Genomic DNA, 26,867 nt, shown 5'->3' on the forward strand with positions numbered 1-26,867 from the left:
TGTATAAAAATAACTGACCTCCAGTAGGAATTTTTCAGCCTCGGCTGCCTTTCCAGCAGCAACACATTGGAAAGTGGCATTTTGTCCAGCGTTGACCTCCTCGTCTCCAAGCCTGGAGAAATGCGGAGCCTTATCTACGGAGGCGTAGAGCAAGAGAGAAAGCATTGTCATCAAAAGACTCCATTACCTTTCGGCCACTCACAACGCCAGCCCGCCACAAAAGACACATTCTTATCAGGGCCCAAACACAGTCATTTTCAGTTTGAGAGAACAAAAGGATTTGTTTGGTGTTGGCTTTCTTTCCTTCATTTTTAAATGTTTACTGTATATGAACATCAAGCATTTTAATTTCATCCGGGATTAATTTTTAATTTGGTGTTCGTGACACATAATGGTTGTTTTTTTAAATGTTTGTTCATTTGTGAAAACCCATTAACCTTTGGTACTATTTTCCATCCTGATAAATAAGATAAATTAGAATGTGTTATATTAAGGAGGTTGTTGTTCCATGAGTGCACATTTTTCTATTGATTTAAAACAGTCGGTATCCAGTAGAATTTGATAATATTACACTAGTAGTTTCTAGTGACTTATGGTAGATGCACAAAAACTGGAATGAAACATACTTAACATACAAATATAATAAAACGTCAAGAGTGTATGTGTCATAAATTTTATGGACGGTGATCTATTCATACGTTGATCTATTCATGAGCACAACGTGGGAGTGAAGGTGTGAAAGAAAAGCCACTGAGTAAGCATCAACCCTTCACATTTTGACTAATAACATCCCAAGATGCTGAGTGGAGCTGCCAATGAATCAGTGTGGGAGTAACACTCGCACCCAACTCTGTGATTAACAATAGATCAGGGAGTAGAGAACCCTGCAGAGCCAAATCACTGTGTATACACTGGCCGCTCGGCCTGCCACGTCTGAGAAACAGGGTAGGACGTGTCGACTTGTCACTCCAGATGACTGACAGGAAAAGATGGCACAGCAAGAGTGGAGCTGAAGCATTAGGGAGAAGCAAATGTTTGCTTCTCACTCGTCACTATGTCACTATCTAGGAGAGCAAGGAGAGGGCAATTTGTTGATCTTGTTTGTGTACCACAGATAGTGATGGAAAGGTCTCTATTTTGCGCAATCTGGAGCAGGTTAGCCCCATACAAAAACAAAGCAATCACAGTAATATGGAGGGGTATCTTAGAATATTCAACGATTTGATACGGAGGAGTCTGATTGACTATCAATCTCGCAGTCGAATACTATGAATGTCATGTCATCAAGATTGTACCATTCTGACTGCATGGGGGTGCGCACGGCTGCTGCTGAGCATGCTTTTTTTTTTTTTAACATAGAATGTCTTTGTTTTTGTTATAAAGAGCCTGCTTTGATACAAAGTAAGCCTAATTTGTTAATGAAGAATTGAAAATGACGTGTGTGTTGAACAGAAGACCAATACTTATGCAAGATGCGGTGTGTACGCACAGCAAAGCGCAGCGTCTCTTCCAGATTTACAGTATTGTGGTTGTTATTTTGCTCATATCAGTTCTAGTTTAACATCTTACACGTTGGATATTGGATTTTGCAGCCCCATCGACTCATCCCTGAGATTTCCAGAGTCCTGGAGTCTCCACACACCACCCAGTCAGGCGGAAGTGCTCCCAAGCGGCGTTGAGAATGTCAACAATGGCGATGAAGGTGCGGAGGAATACGAACACCGCACAGACTCTCCTTAATGAGTATTTTCCTCGCCAATGTGCTGTCTTTAGTGAATAAAATGGACGAGTTACAACTCCACATTACCTGCAGTAAGAGACTTTTGGACTGCAACGTCATAATTTTCATCTAAACATGACTTATAGAGCGGCATACCGGACAATGCTGTTGAGCTAGCCAACCGCCACAAACTTGGGACCGGAAAGACCAAAGGCGCTTTCTGTGTCACTAAATAAATAAACCTACTGTTGTCGCACACTTCCCATGTTTATTTGCTTATCTGAGTGTTTTAGCCATTTTCTTTGAGGACAAAGTCGCAAATGAGATATTTGTATTTGTATTTGTAGTGTTCTTAAAATTCAAAAACAATATTTGACTCTTTGTCAACTAGGGACACAATCTAATCTAATCAGATTTGACTATGAAAATCCTTAGTTGAGGATAGCACTAGTAATATGTAAAAAATAATAGATGTAAATATTGGCAGACACCCAGACTCACTAAAAACAAATTATTCCGCTATTACTGTAAATGACTAAACCGTTGTGAACTAAAAATGCTGAGCAGAAAGACAGCAAATCTAAGGATCAAAGCTAAACATCTTTGAATTTAAATGCACATAAGGTCACATATTACAAAACAGGCTGTAATCATATTCCACCAGTCTATGTGTTGCAATATTTATCACACGAATTTGTCATTTTGAGCTCTAAATGCTCCAGTACCAAAGTTAGCTTTCTTCCTGTCTGTTTAGATCTGTACAGTTTCCATTTAAGCAAGGATTAGTCAACCAAGTAGTGAAATCCATGATGCTATACCTTTTGGTTCATGCCCTCAGGACTACACTGAAGAAGGATCTTGATATGACTTAGATTCAAACAGCTGCAAATGATGACATAACGGAATGGAATCAGGAGTTACAAAGCTGTCCATCACACAGCTGCCTGGGGCTGAATTTGTGGGAAATGCCCCAGTCACCCAACCCGGTGATTGACTTCAATGAGCTCATCCATACAGGCAGCTTCTATACTGCTAATTCTTAAAGGAACTGTATGCAGCAAATTCTAACATTAAAATTGACTGCTAGCATGATATCCCGCCTCTTCCTGCTTTGAGTACACTGAAGTAACAGTAACTAGTTAGATTTGTTGTCAGCTCTTTATAGCAATTTGGCTAGGTTTAGCTTGAAATGTTAGCATGTATAACCTATTGGGTTCTTTATCACTTTGTGAGAGATGATTCGATTATGCATCTAGATACAAGGGTTGCAATACAATTTAAAAACTATTTATTTAAAAAAAAAAATGATTTGATATGATTTGATTCCACAGTTAACATTCCTTGACATCGACATTAATCTTATATTAAAAAATAAAGAAGCCAATTTGATAAAAGTGGCATTCTTACAGTATAGGCACTGGCAAAAATAAAGTCAAAACACAAACAACAGAATCACATGTCAAATGTATTTATTTTTAAACACGGACCAAAAAAAAAACATGCCAAATTAAAATCTGTTTGACGCTCCGATGAATTGGCCACAGATCAATCAGGCAATTTCCATAAGAAAAACATGATGGGCATATGCCAATAAATTCCTTTCAAATCCGGTCACAAAAAACGATTGCCGCACGACGGCAAACCCAAGATGTGTGTTGTGGCACATAGGGTTGCCAACACTCGACTTTTCTTGCATCTTTGTTTTGCGTAGTTGTCACTGGCACCAGCTAGCTACCTCGCTAGCTACCTCGCTGGCTTATCTGCCTAGCTTTTGGTCTTCGGACTCCAAATGTGACATTTTACCACAGTGATATTTTGTTTGTAAAACAAACAAGCACTGTGGTTAGTTCGGAGCTCGTGTCCGTCCCACGGAAAAGCTACAAGTGGATATCATGGGGTAGCCATAGGGTATCATAGGGTACATAGGAACTTTTTCAAGAGTAACTGAACAATTTTGTTCTGTTTTTGTCATTATGCTAATATCTTGTCCTCAAAACACTATTTATGTGTGGTTGTTTAAATGAACATAAACACATAGTGTGTCCAACCTTATGATGGTGGTACTTCCACAGGTGTTTCCTGTCTCGCCAGCTGATTCTGAGTAGCTCCCCAAAGGGTCAAAGAATATTTGCTTCAACTCTCAATATTTTTTTTTTTATTATAACTGTTGAATTCAGACTTTCTGCCTTTATATAATGACAAATGACCACAATATAGCATAAAGACGACACTGTTAGAGGGGAGTTCTGCTTGGTAAAAAAGGCAGTGTACAATTTAAATGTTGCCAGTCATAAATAAAACACAAATAGTTGACAGCTCTAATCGTGATGAAAGTTGGAGACCCCTGCAACCTGGACACTCAATTTATTCTGTATTAAGTTAAGCAGGACGGATTTCTATTTAATAAAGCTATTTGTTTGTATGATTTTATTCTGTTCAATTATTGAACAATTTATTTCCCATGCATTCAAATTACTCCAAAACATGCATCAAATTAAATACTACAAAAATCGTTTCACACAAATAAATGGAAAAAAAAGACAATCTGCGTAAAAGTTTATTTTTTAATAATTACCTATTTGCCAGGGGCCCTTGGAATAGTCCAAAGGCGGCCCTGGCCAATACCACTCATCATAAATACATTGAAAAATCTACAGCTAACCCATGTGATCGATATCAGTATCGGCTGATCTCACTCATGGATGATCGGTATTGGATTCGGCAGTATAAAACTCTGATTGGAGCATCCCTAATATAAAATAGAAACAATAAACATACATTTTAAAATAGAAACAAACAAAAACAGATGTCTTAGCCTTCAGTCCAATTCGTAATAAGAAATACATAAATACTGTAGTGCAAAGCCCCTCAACTAAGGATGCATTTCTCCAAAAGTGGCAGAAACGTGTCCAAGAAAAGAAGTAAATAGCACTATTTGCCACATGTGTGCAATGAAAATTATGTGTTAGGTTGAAAAAGTAAACAATCCCATACTCAAAATGTCATAATAAAAGTAACCATACAACATTTCAGCCTGAGCATATGGTGTGTTGAACACTCCAGGTAGGTCCAAAGTGCAAAATTTAAAAGCAAAAAAATAAGCACCAGCCGTAAAAAAAGGGTACCATACTCTGTTGGTCTGCTGGTCTCGCTGGTAAAGATTTGTTGTGCTGCCAGTGTACTTCGGGGCTGCTCTGCATAGCTTACAAATGGTGTGGCTTTTGCCGTCTTTTCCGTCTTTCTCGTAAAATCCAAAGATGTTCTAAACTTTAGTTTTTTGTCTTTCTGATTTGTTGACAATCGTTTGCAGTGACGAGCTAGAGCTAGCACACTGCTACTATTTCCATCCATTCTCGTCTTCAGTCATGGTAAGCTACGACGCATGATTGACAGTTGTTTCGCTGGCAGCCCACGCTCTTGCGTTGTTTAAGAGGTGCACTGTCAACCGACTGCTTGTCTCGTGATACTGGGTACATGTCTTTACTATCGATTAATCTAAGGATTTATGGCTGATTCTTAGTATTTACCAGGAGGAGGAGGCTGATACAGATGCAGCCGTATCTCTCACTTGTCAAACCGGATATCTGGTGTCATCAGCTTATTGTTCACAATTCCCATAACCTATCTAACAACAACATGAACTGATTCATTCACCTTAAGTCTGTAATACTTTATAAATACGTGATAATACAGGTAAAATCATTATACATGTACCACATGTTTTTACACAATTTTTACATACTTATATCTTTAAGCTTTCCAGATTATGTTTTTTCATCAAGCGTGGAGATTTTGCACTTTGCATAGAGGTCCTTGAACGCACCATAGTTGTGTGCTGAAATGCAAACATTTCTTTGGCGATGGAAGCAGTAGCTTCGACAGTCATCGATCATCTTACATCAAGGGTCTCAAACGCATGGCCCCACGGGCTGGACCATATTTTGTGGCCCCTTGTTTGACATCAAAGTTTAGTCCTAGTCCACCTGTTTGTTGACGAGTTAGTCACTAAAACATGATTCTGGACTGTACTTGATGTGGCTCAACCTCATCCGGATTCTACCTCCGGCAGCCCTCAGTTGAGTTGAGTTTGAGACCCCTGTCCAACATAACAATTTCATTCAGTGGTGTTATTAGTGGTTATTACTGATGCATGTTATACCTCAAACGGGTTTAATAAGTTTGTGAAGCATATTTAGGGCTTAAACCTGGATTGTCTCACAAGGGCACAATGGCAATTGAAGAGAGAAGGGGAGGGTTGTGAAGTTGAATTGAATCTAATAATTACATAGGTCCATTTTATTGCAAATGTTGATCTGAAATCGGGGGAGAAAGTCACGTCAAGCTAGCAGTTTGTTTGTTTTTTTGCTGTGTGTCAAAAATAGACAATTTTATCTATCAATTACTTGTGTTTTTTTGCCAGTCAGTGGTGGAGCGTAACCCCGATGAAAAGCTGGATCTTTATTTTACCTGTAATTTGTGCTGCAGAGTCTCTGTATTTGTTATATTTATGCCTGTAGAGGATATTGAAATTTGCAACCAAAGAAGTCTTTCAGAGTAAAGGTGAAACGACTTCAACAACCAAGAAAAAGTCCCCTTATTCCACTTTTTATAGATAAACGGATGACTGAAAATCTACACGAAAATACAATTAATGTAAAGAGTGCATTTTGTGGGAATTGATCCCATGCCAGCTGCATGAAAGTGAACCGCTTTGCAACCAGTGGCAGCACATGGTTAAAGAGGGTCTTAAAACATATTCTGGGGTTGAATTAAAAGGAAGAAAAACAGCTGAATTATCAACTATGTTTTGCCCAGAAGTTACAAGTTGAAGTTGATGAGCTATTTTTCCCCACAAAGTGACACTTCTCTTTGATTCCATCTTGCGTCTCCCCTTACACTGTGTGCTGCCAAATCCTGCTAACTGGCCGCTCGCCACGTCGTGAGGCACACGCAGGTCTTGGTGAGAGTTTTAACTGTTTAATTGCCACAGTGGGAGCCTTCAAAAGACCATCTGTGGTCACAAGGAATAGCAAAGTGAGAGACTGCAGTAGTCGCATGCATTTGTGGTATAAATCAAGCTGTTTTTTGTATTTAATCAGAAGTGGAACCCAATGTTGGTCCATCTTTACTGTGAATAACAATGTGTGATAACACTGAGTCTTCATATCCTGCAGACTAGTATTTGAATGTATTATACCTTAAGCATTGCCAAGCACAGTTGATTAATGTGCATGAGCTGACAAGAACCCTCACATTCAGCAGTACAGGATGACACAATGACCCTGAGAAACTGTGTCCAGGGCTTAGGGTCTCAGTGAATACATTGTACATGAACTTCCCATGGGCGAACAACACTGCACTGGTGCCTCTGTTTGTCTACCATGGAGACAAAAGGACATCCAGTTCAAGGCGACATGAGTTAAAAAAAAAAACTTTCAGAGGCTTTGAAAAGAGATGTACAACAATAGGCTCCAATACACTAACAACAAGAAAGAAGAAATCATGAAGTGCAGCGCTTTGACCGATTGAAAGATACATTGAACTGTGAAACTAAGCTTTAACTTCGCAATGTTTTAATAGCACCCATGTTGTTGCAGGATCCCTCGGGATAAGCGGGATGATCAACCATGACTTCTCTTCATCCTATTTATGTTTTATGCTGCTTTGAAGTATATTTTATCCCCTCCAACCGTTAAAATCTTTTCTTTTCCTCCTCAGCAACCTTCTGTATTTGCAATTCATTGTCAGAAGTGTCACTTACAGCAGGGATAGTTGAGCACCATGATGTCATCGATGGCAATGTACCCTTGCCTCTCCCTGGAAATGGTTGCTTCAATCAGTATCTGCAAGAGTGAAACATGAACACATGAGGAGCAGATTTTAATCATACCCAATGCATGTTTTACAATGTACACATGAGAGCTGTGCAAATTGCTCCTCTTCCCTTCCCTTTTGGTGACGGATGCTTTCATTACAAGCAAGCCCATTAAAACATAGTTGCACATCTGTTGACCCAAAAAAGCAGCAGCAACAGCAGATAAAAAAAATAAGACAAAGACACCAGAAACCAAGAAATTGATAAATCTTGTCTGAGTCCGCAGGGCCAAGGGAAATAATAGCTTTATCAGCAGGCACACATTGAGTCATTTTACATCCTGAGCAAAGGCTGCTGTGAAGCCATGAGAACACATAGTACAGCTTGCATAGGACCATGAGACTCATAACAGGACAAACATCTGTACCATCCTAAAGGACAATAAGGTAGAAGAAACCCAATCAATATCAAATCAGCGCCCTCAATAATAGTGAGAGTTATGAGACACAAGGGTTGTCGTTGTTTTCCCAGCTCCAAGGACAGTGCTGTATCCATACATTTGACCGAAGGCCGGCTTTGAGTTATGGGGTCTCGTAATCCTTGGACTGAACGATTAAAATTCTGTTGGTACCACTGGGTTCTAACTTTTACAGAGGCCTCATAGACCCAGCCAAACTGTCCGCCATATAACTTGATATGTGTTGGGCAAATGGCATCTGCTAAAATGTGTCATAAACAAGAGCCTGTTCTTCTGGGGTATACAGCTAAACTCAGACAAAGCGTACAATTATTGTGACAGCAACACACAGTGGCAATAACGACACCAAACAACTCATTTGTTTTTGAAGAGACAAGCTTTGATTGAAACAAAATGAAATCTAGGAAAATATGTTACTACAGTGGTACCTCAGTTTGCTTTATTAATTCGTTCCAAAAGTTCAGACGAAAACTGAAATATACAAAAACCAGAGCAATGTTTCCCATAGGAAACAATGTAAATCTAATTAATCCATTACAGACACCCAAAAATATCATAAAAATACATTTTATTGACAATAATTATAGTTTTCCATGCAGAAAACTGAAAAAATTATTATAAATGACCAATAGATAGAACGCATTGTTGATGGGGACTGTCCATATAACCTGGCAAGATCAAATTCAATAGTGTACTTTATCAAATTGCTGGCACTCACAACTTTCTTTGGCCCCATGGCAGGTTATTCAGCAGTCGCACTCAATAAAAAATGCAGGGACAGTGAGTCAGAAACGCGTAGGGTGTTTTGTTTTGGCACTCGATTTTGTGGAATGACACAGTACAGCACAAAAGGACTATTTTGTTAGGTGCAATATTGTAAAAAAAATTATATGCCCAAAATCTGCATGAAAGCGATCCTTCACAATCCTTCTGACGTTTCATGCAGGCAAGTGTCAGAAAAGGGATAACTGCCTTCTGGCAGCCAAGTGTTCACAGTGACATCGCTTTGTGATCCTTCGATGCCGGCTGTTCCTATCATTGTGAAGCAGAATTCACCAAGCGTTGGATCGTTCACCCGCTAATAGGAAACCTGAGCTGGGTTTAGATCGTCGTGAGACCGGTTAAAATTGTAAAATTGTATTTTCCGTCAAAACATTTCTTGAAATACAGGCTTTTCAACTGTATTAAAGAACAGTATTTATTTAGCGATGTACCAAATAACACCTTCTGTGAGTGCACACCTTTTTGCGCTGTTTACTTTGCTGATCACACGTCTCAGTGAGTGTTGACTGCAGGGACGAAGGCTATCCATCTCGATGAGTAGTTTTTTCCCAGATGGGAAAACCGGGTCGGGTGCATATGTCTGGCGTAAGTCTGTCAGTCCTTTCGTGTTGATGGGCTCACCTTGCTCATTCTGTTTCCTAATTTCTACTACGTTTCCTTGTATTGCTCCTCATGAGACTGCACTCCGTGTGTGTGTGTGTGTGTACGGATGTGAGCGTGTGTGTGTATGCTAGCAGCCCCGCCTCCCCCCAAATGAAGCGTGTAGGTGCTGAACCAAAGTGAACCCTCTTCCTGCCTGGTGGCGAGAAACATAAAAAACAGACACGACATTGCAATATATGAAGACCGGCAAAATGATCATGTTTATTTTCATTTATCGTGGGATTTATTTATTTATTAACGGGAGACTTTTATTTTTCTGAACCATAGAACTCTTCAGATTTTATTTAATCTTGTGAAGTGCCACCCCTACAGTACAGTTATGTCTGTCCAACTGCTTTTCTTCCTGGGATCTATATATCTATGATGTTTTATATTTAATAAAACCATTTAATAAATACAAACAAGAGTTTTTTGTTCAGTTTAATTATGAACAACACGCTATTTTTTCTGTGTGCATGCAGATGCAAAAAGCAGTAGGGGCAAAACAAATGTGGTTTAGTTTCAGCAATTGAAATTAAACATGGCGCATACAGGTAAAACACTCCAAGATTTTTACATTGATGCGCCTTTCTGACAATATATTCACAGCTGTAAATGAAACACAACGTGCTTCAACACATAGACATAAAGTGTTAAAATCACTGCACCATGCCATTAGGCTGACATCAACATTAGTCAGAAAACCCTAATTAGGCTAAGTGTTGTACAAGCGAGAGAAAAAGAATTAGAATGTCTGATTGAAGCTTGTATTACTCACTGTTGTAAAGCACTCAATATGAGATTGATTGTTGAGTAATTCTGCATCTTCTTAACCATTAGGATAGTGGGTTATTAAGCAGGAAACATTCTGTGCATTTGTTTCAATGAGCAACCTCCAAATTGTTATTGAAAGCCACTTTGCTAGAGAAATGTTCCATATGTTTGAGTTTTAGTCTAATGGCTTGTTATTTGACTTTCTACAAAGAGAAATGCAGGGGCTTATCTACCAATAAAAAAAACAAACAAAAAAAAACATGGCATCCTTAATGGATGTCTGGTCTAAAAACAACATTTTGGGAACACTATTAGCTTTTAGGAGATGTTGCGATATACAGTATACAAACCAACCTAATAAACAAGATTCTTTTTTTTTCCACTTTTCACACAAGTTTTTAGAAAGCCTCAGACCTACAGTCTTTCACCCAACATTACACTTGCCAGAGTTATAGTATATTACTCCCTAAATATTGTCGAAGAAAGAAAGGTCATGTGCCAAAAGTAAATCAGTTCAGGCAGAAAATGCCAAAGGTAAGAAGAGTGAGTGGAGCACAATGAAATCTAAGAGTAAGGAAACTCAGTTTGTATTCCCCAGAATGTCTTCATTGCCACAGGCTCAGGATTATTTTCAGACAAAGCTGACATGTGGTTAATCATTTACAAATCTTTGACAGCAACATTTTTAACAGGAATGTCCAGAACTAGAGAGAACGGTGTGTTGGAAAACGTTATCGCAATATCGGAGGTCAAACTAATCAAGGAATACAATCGTCACACTTCAAATTTTGCGGCTTTACTCTATTACAGTTTTCCAAAATATATTAAATAATAAATCATGCTGTTTTGTGGCCTATTATTACTAAAATAATATGGATATTTAAGCAATTGTTACATGTTTTTTTGCCTAAATTAAGCATTTTGAAGCATAAAAATGGACTAATACAAATGGAAGGCATTCGGAAGACGCATTCAAAGATGCTGTGATGATATGTGGTATCCTACACCAGTCACTAGGTATAAGTAATGTTACGGTGATGTTCGGTGAGACACACAAACGTCAGACTTGATTATCGGAACAACTGGCTTTAATTGCAGGTTTGAATTAACTCACAGCAAGCACAATAATCCCTCATAAAAACACGGGATACTGTCGTGGCTGTAAGCCACGCCAAGATAAACTCCTCTCTGAACTCCCGATGTCACTTCCTGTCTGCACCACCGGAACACATTTACAGCAACACACGCGTGTTATGTCTTAAAACGTCTGATTTTCTGTTCATGTTTACTATATTGAGTAATATGAGTGTAAAGGTGACTACAGGGGTGTCGTAGGGGGTACGTAAATGAAAATGAAAAATAATTAACGCCTAACACTCACAATTACGAGTGTGCCTGAATGCCACACATGGCAGAGCTCACAGTCAGATATATACAGGCAAATATAATAGCTGATATCTAGCAACTTACACAGTGTTCTTGATAATAACCAAAATCACTTAAGTTGTTAATTGAATAGCCATAGCATTGTACTGCCAAAAAAATGTAACTTATGAGCTATTTTTGTTGTCATTGTTATATTTGTCCAAACAAAGGTACCTTTAGTTGTATCAGGCATTAAAATGAACAAGAAACTGAAGAAACAAGGGTGGTCTAATCATTTTTTCCATGACTCTATACAGTTGTCTCTCGCAAAATAGCTGTTCGATTATCGCTACCTCGATATATTGAGTTTTTTCAGAAATTAATTCATTAATAAATGATGGCTGTTTTGTGGTAAATTATGGTCTATGATTTGTCAAAACATATTGAAATACAAGTGATATGTAGTATGCCGGTCACTAGGCATCAGTTATCACACAAAACATTGAGACATTACCTCACATTACATTAGCTTAACATTGCATGACGTCATGAAGTCAGCCATGGCATGTCAGACATGATAGAGTGAAAAAAGTTCTCCTCCCATTCCATGTGGAAGTGGTAAGTTTTTGGCTTGTTAAGTTGAGAAGAAAAAAAAAATTGAGGCTAACTGGTTAGCTTACTAGCTTGCTAGCTCGTGGCCGTCTCAAGTCCCTCCACTATAAAAGTTGTGCAATGTAGTGTAAACAATGAATAATATGAGTGTAACGGTGACTATAGGTGTGCTATTTCACATCTACAGGGCTCTAATAATGTTACAAACCATATTTAGAAAGTTATAAACATGTTTTCTATGGTGTAACTACAAAAATATTCCATTTATTAACACAGAATCCAGGGTCGGGTCTGGAGCCAATTAAGCGCTATGAATGAGCCCATCTGATTACTTTGTGTTCTCTGAATCGAACCTATTCGCCCTTGCTCATTTTCCCTAATTTCCCCCCCCAAAAAATCTCTAATTTTCAAATGCAAATATTGACAGGTATGCACGCAGCATCCATAAAAATAACATGGCCATGCACATGCATCATGGCCATGTTATCACAGTCGGAAGTCTCTTCAATTTAACTTCTTTAACCAAATCAGTTTGTAACCTTAAAGCAGTTTGATACCTTAACAGTGAGTTTGGTGAGTAAAATCACTAGGTGCATATCAAAAAGGACTTCTTTGAGGGTAAAAGCAGAAGGAATCAGGGATAAAGTAAAAAAAAAAAGTTGAACACTGGAGCTGGCATGTCTAGTTGGCAGACTTGGAGGGCTGGATAGCATCTTCAATGTTTGATGGAAAAATTCTCCTGGTGGTTAAAACGGCGACACAAAGAGGGAAAAGGGCACATGCTATCTTGGTACATCTTCAGGCCAAATTCCTCAAGGCGATCTTTACATTTCTGACAGATTTGACTGAATTCAATCATAGACTTGTGTGTAACACTTGTTAGCTTCTGACATGATCAGATATACAATACTGCAACAAGTAGGACTGGGCTTAATAATTGATTAGTAGTCAATTCATTGATGGCTGAGGATCATTTTCACTGTGTCCATTGAATGTGTCCATAATTTTCCCCATAGCGGATGAAAAATGTTGACCTTAACAATAACAATAAGATTACGTCATTTTAAGTGTTGCATAATTAATTTTGCAAATCCAAAAAGACTAAAAAAGAACAACACAAGGTAGGCGATTATGAACAGTTTGTTATCATGCAAAAGTTAACAAAATCTATTTCTAATTGTCTTAATTATAGCGACTACACAATAAGTGCCATTTTATTACAACGTAAAATGCACAATAACCCCTGAGAGTAGCCAGTATCTGTGTCATATATAAGGCTATGGACATTTTCTATCATTGCGCAATAGTAATGATCTGGGAAATCTTAAAACTCTTGAAATCTAATAAAGTAGCAAATCTGCAGGTTTGAAAACTGCCTAAAATGCATTTTACTGAAAGACAAAGATAAGAGGGGCCTATTTCCACCACTGCTTTGCAAGAGCACTTTGCTAGTTTAATGATAGGATAAATCTGCTTGTCTATCAATTCAACTCCAAAGTGATTGCATTAGACATGCAATGAAGAGTGCAAGATCAAGAACCATTTCATCGCTGAAGCCAGCAGTTGCTTAGCTGCTTCTCACAGTTAAATGCCCATGTTCCATGAAGAAGCATGGCAAGAATGGAGTGGTACAGAATAGAAGATTAGAATAAGTCTTTATTGGTTCCTCATTAGTGAAATTCAGGAGGTTGTATACCTGATGGCACCTGGCTGGAGTGACACTTAATGACAATATTCACTGTCGATTCCAAAATTCCTACGCCATGATAATAATACCAAGGGATCTGAGATCTATCTGAGTAAGGCGGTATTTTTACAAACAGGCTCCAGCCTATCCGCAACCCTAGTGAGGATAAGCGACATAGAAGATGGACAGACAATAATATCTTCAAAATATATAATCATATTACATTTTTGTGTTTTTTTTTTCACAAATAAAATAATTATGTTCATTCAAGATGTTATATACATTGGAACCTTGGTTAGCGTCATTAATCAGTTCCAGAAGGTCTCTCTAGCCAAAACGGACGCTAACCAAATAAATGTTTCCCCTAAGAAATCTTGCAAATCCAATTAATCCGTTCAAGAAAGCCAAAACTCAATCTGATATCAGCAAAAAAACAGTATCGGATTATATTACCCTACATCTAAAACCTCCAGTATTGGCACGCCAATAAAAGCAGTCCATTCCATAGTTCGCGGCAGCATCTCTACTCAACATGCAGAACCCTCACGATGACAACAGCTTGTGCTAGCATGTTTAGCAAGGAGTAGGAGTGATGTCAGCTGTGTGGCAATATTTTTGTTATAGTCCAAAAAAGACGTTGCAGCTGAGTGCGTAACGTGTCGTGCACAAGTTTCCCGTGGTCTCACAGAACCAGAGAAGTTTACTACGACCAACCTCATAGTGTATTTGAAGCAGGACTTTTCCCAAAACCTGAAACATCCTGAAAAATCCACCGCTAGTTGCAAATACACAAAAAAGATTAAAAAGTTTGGCAGGAGAATGTGCATACCTGCACACATATTCTTGAGCTGTCTAGCACAAATTTTGGAAGCAGAAATAACTGAATTCTCAACTGGAGCGCTAATACGGGGCGGTCTCGGATTTTCACTCTGGGTGTCCTGATATATCAAATATCGGTCCGATATCAGCAAATAAAATGAGTCTCGGATTATATCGGCCTGCATCTAAACTCCGATATTAGCACTCCGATACAAGCAGTCTATTCCAGACTCTGCTAGCGCAGCACCACAAAAAACAGCACGACGGTGGTAAAAAAAACAACTAAAAAAGTCCAAAACATTTGCAAAGCATGACAAAGTGAGTTTAATTACTTTAACGTGAAGTACTTTAAGTATGTATGATTTGTGCTGACATAAGATTGGATGTATATTAGTATGGGCCGATGCTCAAAGATGGAATATTGGCATTGTATCGGAGGTGAAAAAGTTGTATCGGGACACTCCTAATTTTCACAATAAACTGCCCACCCCTCCACAATAGATTTAGTGCCGCCTGTGCCAATACCAATGATTTTACAAAAGTATATTATTAGATGGCTTTTATTGTTATTGTACTGTTCAGAAAACCATCCAATGAGATATTTGTTTTGTAAATGTTTTAATTATTTCATAGCCAGCAACTCTAAACTGAATTCATTCATTTTCAGTCATTTCATTCTGGGGGCCAGAGAGAAAGTTATGGCACGCCAGATGTGGCCCGCAGGCCAGACGTCATCAACCCCTGACCGATAGTATATCTGCTGTACTCTTTGTTCAATCTTAACAGACCTCCTCCTCCCATAAGCCCATAATAGTCATCCTCCTCCAATTAGCATTTCAGTTGTTAGTCAGTGAATAATTCTGACTCACTCTTTATAAAAAAAGAGGAAAGACAACAAGACCAACTTCAAACACAGGCAAAGATGATCATTGTTCAGCAAAGTAAAGCATGCTATTTAATGCATGTTGATAAACCATAACAGTGCTTCACAGACACTTGGAGGTTGAGCCTTAGTGGCGACAGGACACCTCCCCAGTAGCAGTCACTCGGCTTCAGCAGAAGCACATCCGTCTATCCACCCACTGGCCAGACCACATCTACACATGCAGTATCTCAGTAACAACATGGCACCTAAGCAGAAGCCAGAGGTGAAGTCTGAGGAGGAATATATTACACTTGCACAGGTGGATGAACTAATGCAACAACAAAGAGAGATGTTTTTAGTATTCATGCAACAACAGCAAAATCATTTCAAGGTTTTGTTAAATTAATTCTGGACTCAACAAATACAAGACTGCATGATATTTCAAAGGAAGTTCAAGAAATTAAAGCAACTATTCATTTCACACAAAAAGAGGTTGATGACATCAAAATGGGCAATACGAAACAGACTGATCATTGTACAAACATGAAAACTGACAGTTTTAAGATATGCGAGATTTTGCAGCAGGCTCACCGTGCACTCTGTCTGGGAGTGACAGACCCTGGCTGATTGTAGTGAAGTTTGTAAAGTACAAGGGTAGATGATCGATTCTCCAGTGAGCCAAATACCTTACAGATTCAAACATTTCCATAAATGAGGACTGTGCAGCTGTCTGGTAAAAAAGTTGAAAACTGCACCCCGATACAGCAGAGAGATGTCTACCCCAGCAGCATTTATGCAGGATTTATTTTTTTCAAACCATGAGCCTATCCCAGCCGACTTCGGGCGACAAGCGGGGTACACCGTGGACTGGTCGCCAGTCCACAAACAACCATTCACACTCACATTCATACCTATGGGAATTTAGAGTCGCCAATTAACCTAACATGCATGCTTTTGGAATGTGGGAGGAAACCGGAGTACCCGGAGAAAACCCACACACGGGGAGAACATGCAAACTCCACACAGAAATGCCCAATGGAGATTCGAACCCACGTCTTCCCGATCTCCAGACTGCGACTGTGTGGCCTACATGCTCACCACTAGACCACCGTGCAGCCTCAAAGTTTATAATTCTATGGACTGCATTGATTTACATGATCCTGATGTATATTTCTTTAATTTCTTTAAATATTTTCTTTAATTTAATTAATGTCACTACTATAATGAAGATAAATGTCATATGTTGACTGGTAATTTATTTATTAAGCTTTCATCCTCCTATAAAATGCTTAGCTCTCTCTCAAACATATTGAAGTGAGTTGACTCATTCTTCAACATATGAGCAACAGCTATTAAAAGATTTAATGAGGGATTCGCAAACAAGGAAGACTCACACGGTAAAAACAATGGGAATGTAAATTAAGGGGTGGTGGATGTGTCATTATTATTGTGAAAATAAGCTATCGAGCTGTTTCACTGACACCTTATTCGCTTGTTTTTCAAGCTAAATAAGTCTGACTGGAAGAGGAAATGATTAGCTGAGTTGCTAACACTTTTATACACACAGAACAACCCGAAATGACTATTATGTAACCATGGCTGCACCTTCCAGTCTACAAAGATTTTGAACAGAACTGTTATCGTCCCCTGCTGTCTAGAGTCTTTATAACGACCACTTAACTGTACATAAGTCAAATTTTGCAGAATTCAACCCAAAGCACTAAGGAAAATATACAGCGTGTCACAAAGGGGAGTATACCCTCACAATTCAGTTTTATTATATCTTCTCAAGGGATAACACGATAGAAATTAACTTGAGTATAACTTGGAGTAGTGAGTGGACAGCTTGGAAAACAGTATAGATTTAATGTCCTATATATAAGTCAACACAGCCATTATTGTCACCCCAGAGCTCTTCCACTCTCCTAGATGACATCACACAGCGGGTGGGTCTTAGAAACCTTGCACTCTTCCACATTTACATGTACTGTACATGTACATGTACAAGATGTAGATTTGGATGGGGGGTAGGATTAAATAAGCTTTGCTTCTTCCTACTCCTTTTGGACATGTGGAACTGTGAAATAATGATAATGATTCATGAGATGTGTTCCATTGTAACCTTCATGTTCAAATAAACTAAACCAAAAGAAAATCTGATTGAAAACATCCAGGTTAATTGGAAGCCTATGATTGATTGTACATGTTATGTCATTCACAAAATATCAGTCCTGTAAAACACAGGTGACCTGTGCAGGGTGCACACCATCTCGCAGCCATGCATATTTAACAACGCACATAACAAATTGATAATATTTCATTTATTGATCTGATGGCCCTATGACTGAATCATGATTTGTCCAAGCTGCAGCCCGCCTCTTGCTCCAGCTCCCTGCCACTATGCAAGATAAGCTGTTAAAATAATAAAAAGATGAATATTGATCTGATTTTATTTCATACTGGCAAAGCAGCAAACATAAACACACATCAATAGTGGCTGATTGGCCTGATATATTGCTTGAGTTCTCATTTGGCAAATAGTACATGGGTACTCTCATTTATTCTTCATGAAACATCATCAGCAGATTCTCTGAAGTCCTGAAATAAGCTGTTAATAACATTTTTCATGACAGAGCGACAAAGTGTCCCTGGCTGAGACACTGTGTGCTTTTGAATTAAATATTTTTTCACACGACAAGAGATTTAAGTTCAAAATGATCATACTTGGAATGGAAATCACAGTGTGTTGTTTGTTCCTCTGCATCAGAGGCACGTTTTACATCATTGTCTGGCTACGGAATTGGAAGGAGTCGCTGTACGTCTTGCCCTGGTTTGTACATGGAACTATTATTTACTAAGTGAAGGTCGGTTCTTGCAGGGTTGAAAACAATTCAATTAAGTCACAGCCACCGATGGTTCGTGATAAAATGTACACTACTCAACTTAATTGCTTTTTGACAGTTCCACTGAGTTTGCAGAAAATTTTAATTGACTCAAAAGATGGATATCCTTTAAGAGCACCTGACAAAACCATCTGCAGACCAACAGAAAATGTGTTACACACATTTGATGCCAGTCAATAATTCAATACTGTAAATAGGCTATAAAGCATGATGCACATTATTGTAGTTGGATGTAATCAGGCCTGACTGGGTAAAATTACAGTTAGGTACACCCGAGTATAAATAAACCAGCTCTTACATTCAATATATTTAGAGTAATGAGATTTGTGTCTTATAAATGACTTTTTCTGAAAAGTATGGACCCATTCAAGCAGACATAAACCAGATGGAAATCTGACAGTCATCACCACAGGAATACAAACTAGAAGTCAAAGTGCTGAACTGTGAAGTCGTGCACGTACAGTCTGCTCTAAAAATATTTTGTCTTGCTACAAAAGAGACTAAACCAGTTTCCAGCTGCCTCGCACAAACTGCGCTATGTCTGATGAAGTCCACATGTGCCCTGTACCGAGCAAGGGTCTTGTGTAGAGAATTCCAAGCAAGTAAATGGAGCATTTTCATGACGTCTCTATCGAAACAACTGAGATGACAACATTTTCACTTGGACGATTGCTCAACTACAGTTGAATCCCAAAGTCGAATGCCTCAAAAGCCATTTGCTAAAATTGTCAGAAGACTGTGCTGCAAAAGTCAAAAACTTCACCATCTGCAAATTTCAGTATGTTTTGCTTTTTCTTTGACTGTGTTGCATTGTTATTTTTGTGGATGGTACCAGAAATGAAAAGTGTGATGATAACCATAGAACCCCAAAACTGACATTTCTGTGAACAATAGTCTGCCACATGCACAACAAGCTCAATGCTCATTCAATTTCAGATCTTGATGATTAACACTGGACATCCATCCATCCATCCATCCATTTTCTATGCATGTACTCTTTTGGGTCAGAGATGAGCTGGAGCAACCATTCACATTCACATTTAAGGGCAATTTCCAATTAGCCTAACATGCATGTTTTTGGGATGTGGGAGAAAGCCGGAGTGCGCGGATATAACCCCCAAAAGCATGGCGAGAGCATACACACTCCACACAGACTTACACCAATGACATGTTCGAAACCAAAGCTCACTTCAGTTCCAAATGATTGCATTAGATGTGCAATGAACAGACAAAAAAAAAAAAAAAACTTTAATAGTTGAAGTCATGCAAGTAGTGGCTTAGATGCTTCTCAGAGGAAAGGTCCATAATCCAAAAGAATAAGTCTTTACTGGTTCATCATTCAGAGACAATTCAGCAGGTTGCACATCTCATGGCACCTGACTGGAGTGACAGACACTAAATGCAATAAGTGGAATACAAGTGGAACGATTCGTGTCAAATGCATCCAGAAGGTAAGACTCAAACCAAAATACACTCAAACCGAATACATTTTTCCAATAACAAATATTACAACTCCAATTCATCCGTTCCGAACACCCTAAAATGTTAACACAAAACACGTATTTATAGTTTTACATTTATAGCTTTACATGCCGAAAACAAATCAAATGAATAAATTAACGTCACTATTACCTTGACTGAAAAATAGACTAAAAAAGATGACTACGAGGCAGCTGTGAGGGACAAGTAGAGATTTTGTGGCCGTGATCAATAAGAAAAGCGTAGACTTGTGGCGTAACTGTGTTATTTAGCAAAGGACTACAGAGTCAACCGCTGATGATGTCATAGATGGGTGACAGAGTTACGGGACAATGACTAGGAAGTTTTTTTTTTTTGACACACGTCATACTTATAGTGGTTTCTAGTATTCTGGTAATGTTATTTTGCTACAGGAGAGGATCAAACTACAGAGACGTCTCAGTATGATGTAGTTCAATACAACACTACAACCATAATAATACACATTTACATAGCAACTGCATTCTGACAGTGTCAGTTATAACGGAGCATTAAAAGGCAGGGTTTTGTTGTGAGTGACGCAGGTCGTGAAAGCATGAGGGATACGTCAGAAGTGTGAGTGTTTGAAAAAGCCACAAATGTTCATTGTACGTGTCATTTTACCCAAATTGAAGGTTTTCAAGCTGCAATTAAATGCTCTATAAAGTTTTTACAAACGGGCAAAAAGAAAACAACCCTTTAGCATCTTAATAGCACTTTGGCAAAAATGTATACTCTGTTTACCACCTCTGGTATATCTGTTGTATTCTTTGTTCAGTATTAATGCTCCATCCTCCTTCAATCACCCTCTCAATTTTTTTAAATAATTATTGAATAATTCTGTGTCACTCTTTATAAAAAAAAAGAGGAAAGACAGCAAGACCAATTCCAACACAAGCAAAGTTGATCATTCTTCAGCTGAGTAAAACATGCTAACCACTACAACACCTGCGGAACTTATATAAGTATAAAACCATGTAAAATAAAGTAAAAACAAATTTTATGAGGACAATATGACACATAAATATCATAGTTATTTAGTACCTGATATTCATTAGGCCAGAAGGTGCTCACAGCAAGCTCCACCTGATGCCACTGCTTCCCATGTGATCCAGATGTGTTCCATACTGGGCTACCCAGCGGACCACCGTTGACCCGCACGTACACATTCAAGGCCCCAGGACTGTGGCCATCGCGGCTGTACAGGAAGTAGCTGAACTGGACGCAGTGTGTGTCATTCTCACTCAGACTCTGCAGCAGAAGCTGTGCACAGTGGCCCACTGCATGCTGGGAGGAGTTCACCAACATGTAAGATCCTGAAAGCAGAAAGGGGAAGAAATATGTTCAATTGAAAGATGCTTTAATAATTTCTAATTTCAAATTTCCGTAATAATTTGTATTCACACTGCAGTCATTTGTGCTTGATTCAATAATTGATAGATAGAAATTACTTGTGCTCCCCTAATACACTGAACCTTGTCAGACAATGACTTTTGATGTCATCTACATAAACCTCACACCACATGAGTGCCTACTCTCTCCAAACTGCTTTACAAAGTGATTTGTAGATAACCGGTGGGAGTTTGTATGCGATTGCCACAGAGATTTGTGTTAAGCAGACACTCTGTGAACTAAGGCGCACATATCACAAAGGATTAAATCTTCTTTTAAACATTTTTAGCCGTTCAAATCCACATGACAGAAAATGGAAGTTGTTCTGCGGCAAATCACTGCCATGCATGTAGGCGGTTGATAACGGGGGAAGGGAAAGTGCCCTGTTGAATAAAAAGATATAATCAGCATTGGCTGAGGAAGACTCTCGCCACAGTTCACACAAACGAACTGTGGGGATGAACTGCCATACTTGTGTTAAAAAAATGTATAAGAGAAAAACCCTGTGGCAGTTTCTTTCCTAAAGCCTCCTCAAATCAGGATAACATAACTCTTTTCTGCCCTTTGTCTAGCATCTGTCCTGTCTTGAGTTTGTGTCCGTTAACGTGATTAGCACAACAATGCTAGAGCCCTTCCTGTGTACTCGTATAATCAAGCCTGTCGTCATTGTACTCCGAGGCCTCTCTGTTCTCTGTCACAAAACGTCCTGAGAGACCAGACAGTCCAACGTTTGTGCCAGGTGGCCAGAAGACCGTTATTCTCTACACAGATGTAATAGCAAGTGAATAAACCCTAGAAAGTAATCAAGAAACACCACCAAGAAAAGAATACACACCAATCCCATAATATGTTGGACCCTCAAAAAGAGCACAAGATGACTTAAGAGTCACACTAAAACATCCTGCCGCAAATTAGGGCTGGAAATCTTATACTTATTCAGATAAAACGACATCTTATGTCTCTAAGTAGATCATATCTATTAAGTAGAAACAATTATTTAATTCATCATAAGACTAAATATCGCGATAGTTTGATAGAGCAATATTTCGTCACACTCCTATCGCAAATACAGTAACAAATACAGTAACAACATTATTTCCAAAACTGATATGCATTTAGGGTTGTCACGAGACATGACAAGGTTTCATGTTTGGAGAAAAGCTGTTTAGCAAGAACAGGGCAGCCAGAAGCCAATCAGAGTGTGAACTATGGCATCACTACTGTACTGTGAATGATAATACAGTAATATGGCAGTAAGTGGCGGTGCGCGGGGCATTATTGGAACCACACATGAACTGATTTACGCACACCTCGCAACCCAACCTACCTAGGTGTTCCCAGCGAGTGACGTGTGGCTGTTTTTTTTCCACCGGAGTTAAACAGCTACTGCCATCTTAACGTCCAAGCGGAAGCTGTAGTAATTTTACATTTGATCAAAGTTACTTAAGATTTGACACATCAAAACATGTAAATGTTTGGACTTGCAGAGCAGTTCTATTTATTTTTATACCTAGCACATACAGTGGAAGAGATCCGTGTTGACAATTTAGCAAGTAGGGGTGCATGTTAAAATTGAAAGACAGGACATGTTTCTTGCTTCAGCAAAAAGCATAATGTAACCAGAAAAGGCAAAAATGTTGACACTAATGACTAATAAAGGGGTGCTGACACCCCTATTGAAAGCCATTTCAAGAAACAGTATAAATTGCCTGTGAGAAAATAGTGTACATGTCACAAATGCCTCTTCCGCAACTTTACAGAGTAAAGATGACATATTAAAGGGAATACTGCATTATTATAATATATTATTACTTATTGTTATCTATTATCGTAACAGTGGTTTATTTGGTCTGAAAATGTTAACAATAATATTGTTTTGCATCAATTTGTGGGACAATAAACATTTCACAATCCGCCTGCATTGTTTTGTGACTCGGTTAAATAAAGTTTGGTTGTTCAGTCATATTTTTTCCTTGTACATTTCTTGAAATTAATTTTAAAATCTCGTCTGCACTTGTTCTCGTGGACCCATGCATTGTCTCATGAGTTGGATGTCTCGCGACACCCCTAGTATTTACATAAAATGTTATAATGTTAATGATATAATTTTTTTAAGTGTCTTTTTTGCACCTGTATTTCTCACGGCCCAGTGGTTGGGGACCCTGCCTTATTCCATTTGATTTTATTAATTAACTAAAAATATTAGTTACAGTGTAGTTATACCCTTACATGTATTTCTGCTCATATATACCTCACTGTCACAGTGAATTGTTTCGATGAAATAACTATGATGTTATGATTAAGTGCTCAGGGTGAGAGAGGTTCGTGTCTACAAAACAAATTCCTTGGTGTCTCCACGTCAACAGGCTCTGAGACGACCTTGCGCCTGTGCTTTCTGATAAAGTCTGAATAAATATGCATCTGTCCCTTCCGTCTGTGGGGCACTCCCATCAGACATCAATGGGTTTGTGTCGACTGTTCTTCTGTGTAGAATAAATATGACACTTATTTTACCATCCATCAGGTTGGATCAGAACTGTCTCCTTGCATGCAAGTCTTAATTAAATTGTATCTCTCATTATTCTCAAAGTGCTTGTCTTGTCTCTTGTCTACTAAGGGGTTATCATTTTGAAAGTAGATGAATGATACTTGTATGACTGAAAGAGCTAAGAGTTAGCTTTCAAATCGTGCCTAGTCTTCTGATTTATGGACTTATTCATGACATATGCTGGTTCGCTTGTTTTTGACATTTGCCCATTTAAGTGTTGTGCTTTGACTTGTCTTCTCATTTCCTAAAATTGGTTATGTTGAGCTTTTAGCAGATGTTCTTCTGGATATGTAGATGTACAATATAGCAATATGAATGCCACAGCTACCGTTGTCCGGCAAGAATGTTTAAGTGTTACTTATGATATAATCATGGCAACAGTTTGACCATTGTCTCCAATTGTTTCAAAATCAGTAAGTCAAATAGCATCTACTTTCCTTTGTAGCTATAAACACTAAAGCCGATAATCAAATCATCTAGTTCTTAACCAGCACTACTACACCGTGGAGAAGGCACTAATTACCCATTTAGGTGCAAATAAGACAAACGTCTACATTATGTTTTACATAAAGAGATTGAGATTCACAACCCATCACCCCGAGCAATAAAGAAAGTTAAACAGGGGGCCAGAGACAAGTAGGCATGGTCATTACCTTGAGGCTTCAGTACTTCTTTTACTGCAAATCCCAATTGCCCTGCAGCCCACTGTCAACAACCTCTGATTTGTGTCTTGTCCTGGGCTGGGGATCACTGCACTCTCATATTGCTCTGCTTAATTAGATCTTTCACAATCCTGTCTCCTCTCCTGCATCCTGCAGGACCACAAGGGACTCATAAAATACTAGCGAGTGCCGAAGTGGTGAAGCTGCACTAGTGTCCTCAGTGGTGGGTGCATTGTATAGCATGCCCCTCTTCCATAATATACTGTATAGAGGCATTATTACACCTGTAATGCTGTATAATGTTACATTGAAACACATGAGCCAGCCACTCATCTAGCAGTTATCCTTCTCTGCGATTCAAAGTGGAGTCACATTTTAATGAGGTTTCCTATAAGAGTGCATGTGATGTATGAAACGTCCATGAATTAAACATTGTGACAAATTAAATGGAAGTCTGGGGCACATTGTGTGCTATAATCCTGATATTGTGCAATAGTCCATGGTAGCTCATTGACTATGGACAATCCATTAGGCATAATTTTAGTTCATGTAATTTGGCAAGTGTTCTAGGTCTAGACCAGGTGTCACCAACGTTTTTTCTTGCGAGAGCTACTTTTAGAAAATGAAAAAAATGGCCACGAGCTACTCATTTTTGTAGAAATGATTTTCATACCTTATTTCAACCCAAACAAATCAAATATGCTTGTTTTACCAAAACATTCACAAAATGTTGGTATCCACAACTCGCATTTTATGTTTCAGAATACATTTCTTTGTAGTGTTCTCACATTATTAACTGAAAACCTGAATGAAAAGCAGGCCTGCGGGCACCTCATGTGGTCGTGGGGGGGGCTACCTGGTGCCCGCGGGCACTGTGTTGGTGACTCCTGGTCTAGACTTACTGTGGCATCAATACAATGTTTGTGTGCATGTGGTGTACAGGATAAAGTATGGAGACAATGTAAAGGTATACTCCATAAGTCCAAGCATAAGGTGCATATCCCCGAATATTAAATGGTAAGCAAAAATGGACTTAACTGATATACAACGTCTAACTAACTGAGAGACTAATATACAATACATATCTTATCATAATTCACCAACCTTGTAGACAGGCAGTAAACACATCGCATGTTGTCATTCCTGTGCCTATGTTCGTAAAAAGTGCCTCAAAAAATCGGTTCAGCTGTGAGGCTTATTTTCAAAATTGGCATTCATTTTAACCCCAATTTGTCAAAATCTGGGATAAGAAGCAGTGCTGTGATGGAGTCACATGGTTGAACTGTGAATGGTGAATATGAAAGTCAGCCTGGCAGGCTTTACTTTATTCGAGAGTGTAGAATAGAATCTAGGCAGGATATGGTATGCTGCTTGCTGAACTCAGTGAGAGGGAAATACATAGACATCTGAACCATAAATCTGTGGACAAATAGTAACCGATGGTGTTATGTTGACGTTGCGTAATTGTCGGCGCTATGCTGGCTTCTGTCATCCGTCTTGCACCTTCCTCTCTCACTATTGCAGAGTTAATGGGAAATGAAAAAAATGAAACATTTTTTAAAACCAAAAAATATAAGAACACCACATAAAAATGATCATACATTTTCGTAAAACAACTGGTGTTTATGGCTGTCACTCACGGCTGTTGGTATTCACGTACATGTCCATGGAGAATACACACACAGGGTTCCCTCGTTTATCGTTTATTTTTTTTACAATTATATATATTTTAAACCCCTCACCATACACCTTATGCACTTTTCTCAGACAGGCATTAACATCTTCTCACATTTCTCTCTTGTTTAAACACTCTCAAAGTTTAAATTGTGTTTGAGTGTTAATGATCAACCTACAAAGTTGGACACAAGAAATTAGTAAGTGACTCACACATATTTCACTTCTCTGACTGTGTCTCGTCGTCCTGTCGTCGTTCGACTGTAGTGTTTTTGTATTCTTGTTAAAACATATTGCTCCTGTAGTTGGATTTTACTCCTCCTCCTCGTCCTTCATGAACCAACGATTCATTTACAGTATTCCGTAATGGCGCCCTACAGCCGCGTAACTTCTGCCTTCCTTCAGCATGTGCAGAAGTCCAACTTTTTGTGTGATGGTTGCATTCCTCTGCCTTTTGGGTGCAAGACGTTTCGTCGACATTGTGAGTTTTTGTTGGGGAGAAAACCATACAGCGTTCAGAGTCACATACGGTTAGCTTCTTCTGTTTCTTCTATTGTTTACAGTATTGGCGGTTAGCAAGCAGCTCACATGGTTAGCTAGTTTGCTAGCCATGACCACAACAACAAACCGC

The 26,867-nt window shown here is 38.8% G+C and overlaps 1 protein-coding gene across 4 annotated transcripts in view; it reads right to left on the minus strand.

Moving 5' to 3' along the window:
* The window catches only part of ptprub (protein tyrosine phosphatase receptor type Ub), a 251,866-nt gene that overhangs the window by 95,219 nt on the left and 129,780 nt on the right, over positions 1 to 26,867 (minus strand). For all 4 annotated transcript variants that reach the window (XM_054781885.1, XM_054781887.1, XM_054781886.1 and 1 more), the window contains exons 3-5: positions 21,005 to 21,276; positions 7,482 to 7,563; positions 19 to 134 (exon numbers count right to left, since the gene is read on the minus strand). In XM_054781885.1, coding sequence (XP_054637860.1) covers positions 19 to 134; positions 7,482 to 7,563; positions 21,005 to 21,276 — 470 coding nt within the window. The remainder of the gene's footprint in view (positions 1 to 18; positions 135 to 7,481; positions 7,564 to 21,004; positions 21,277 to 26,867) is intronic.

This window comes from Dunckerocampus dactyliophorus, chromosome 7 (genome assembly GCF_027744805.1).
Source record: "Dunckerocampus dactyliophorus isolate RoL2022-P2 chromosome 7, RoL_Ddac_1.1, whole genome shotgun sequence".
Lineage (NCBI taxonomy): Eukaryota > Metazoa > Chordata > Actinopteri > Syngnathiformes > Syngnathidae > Dunckerocampus > Dunckerocampus dactyliophorus.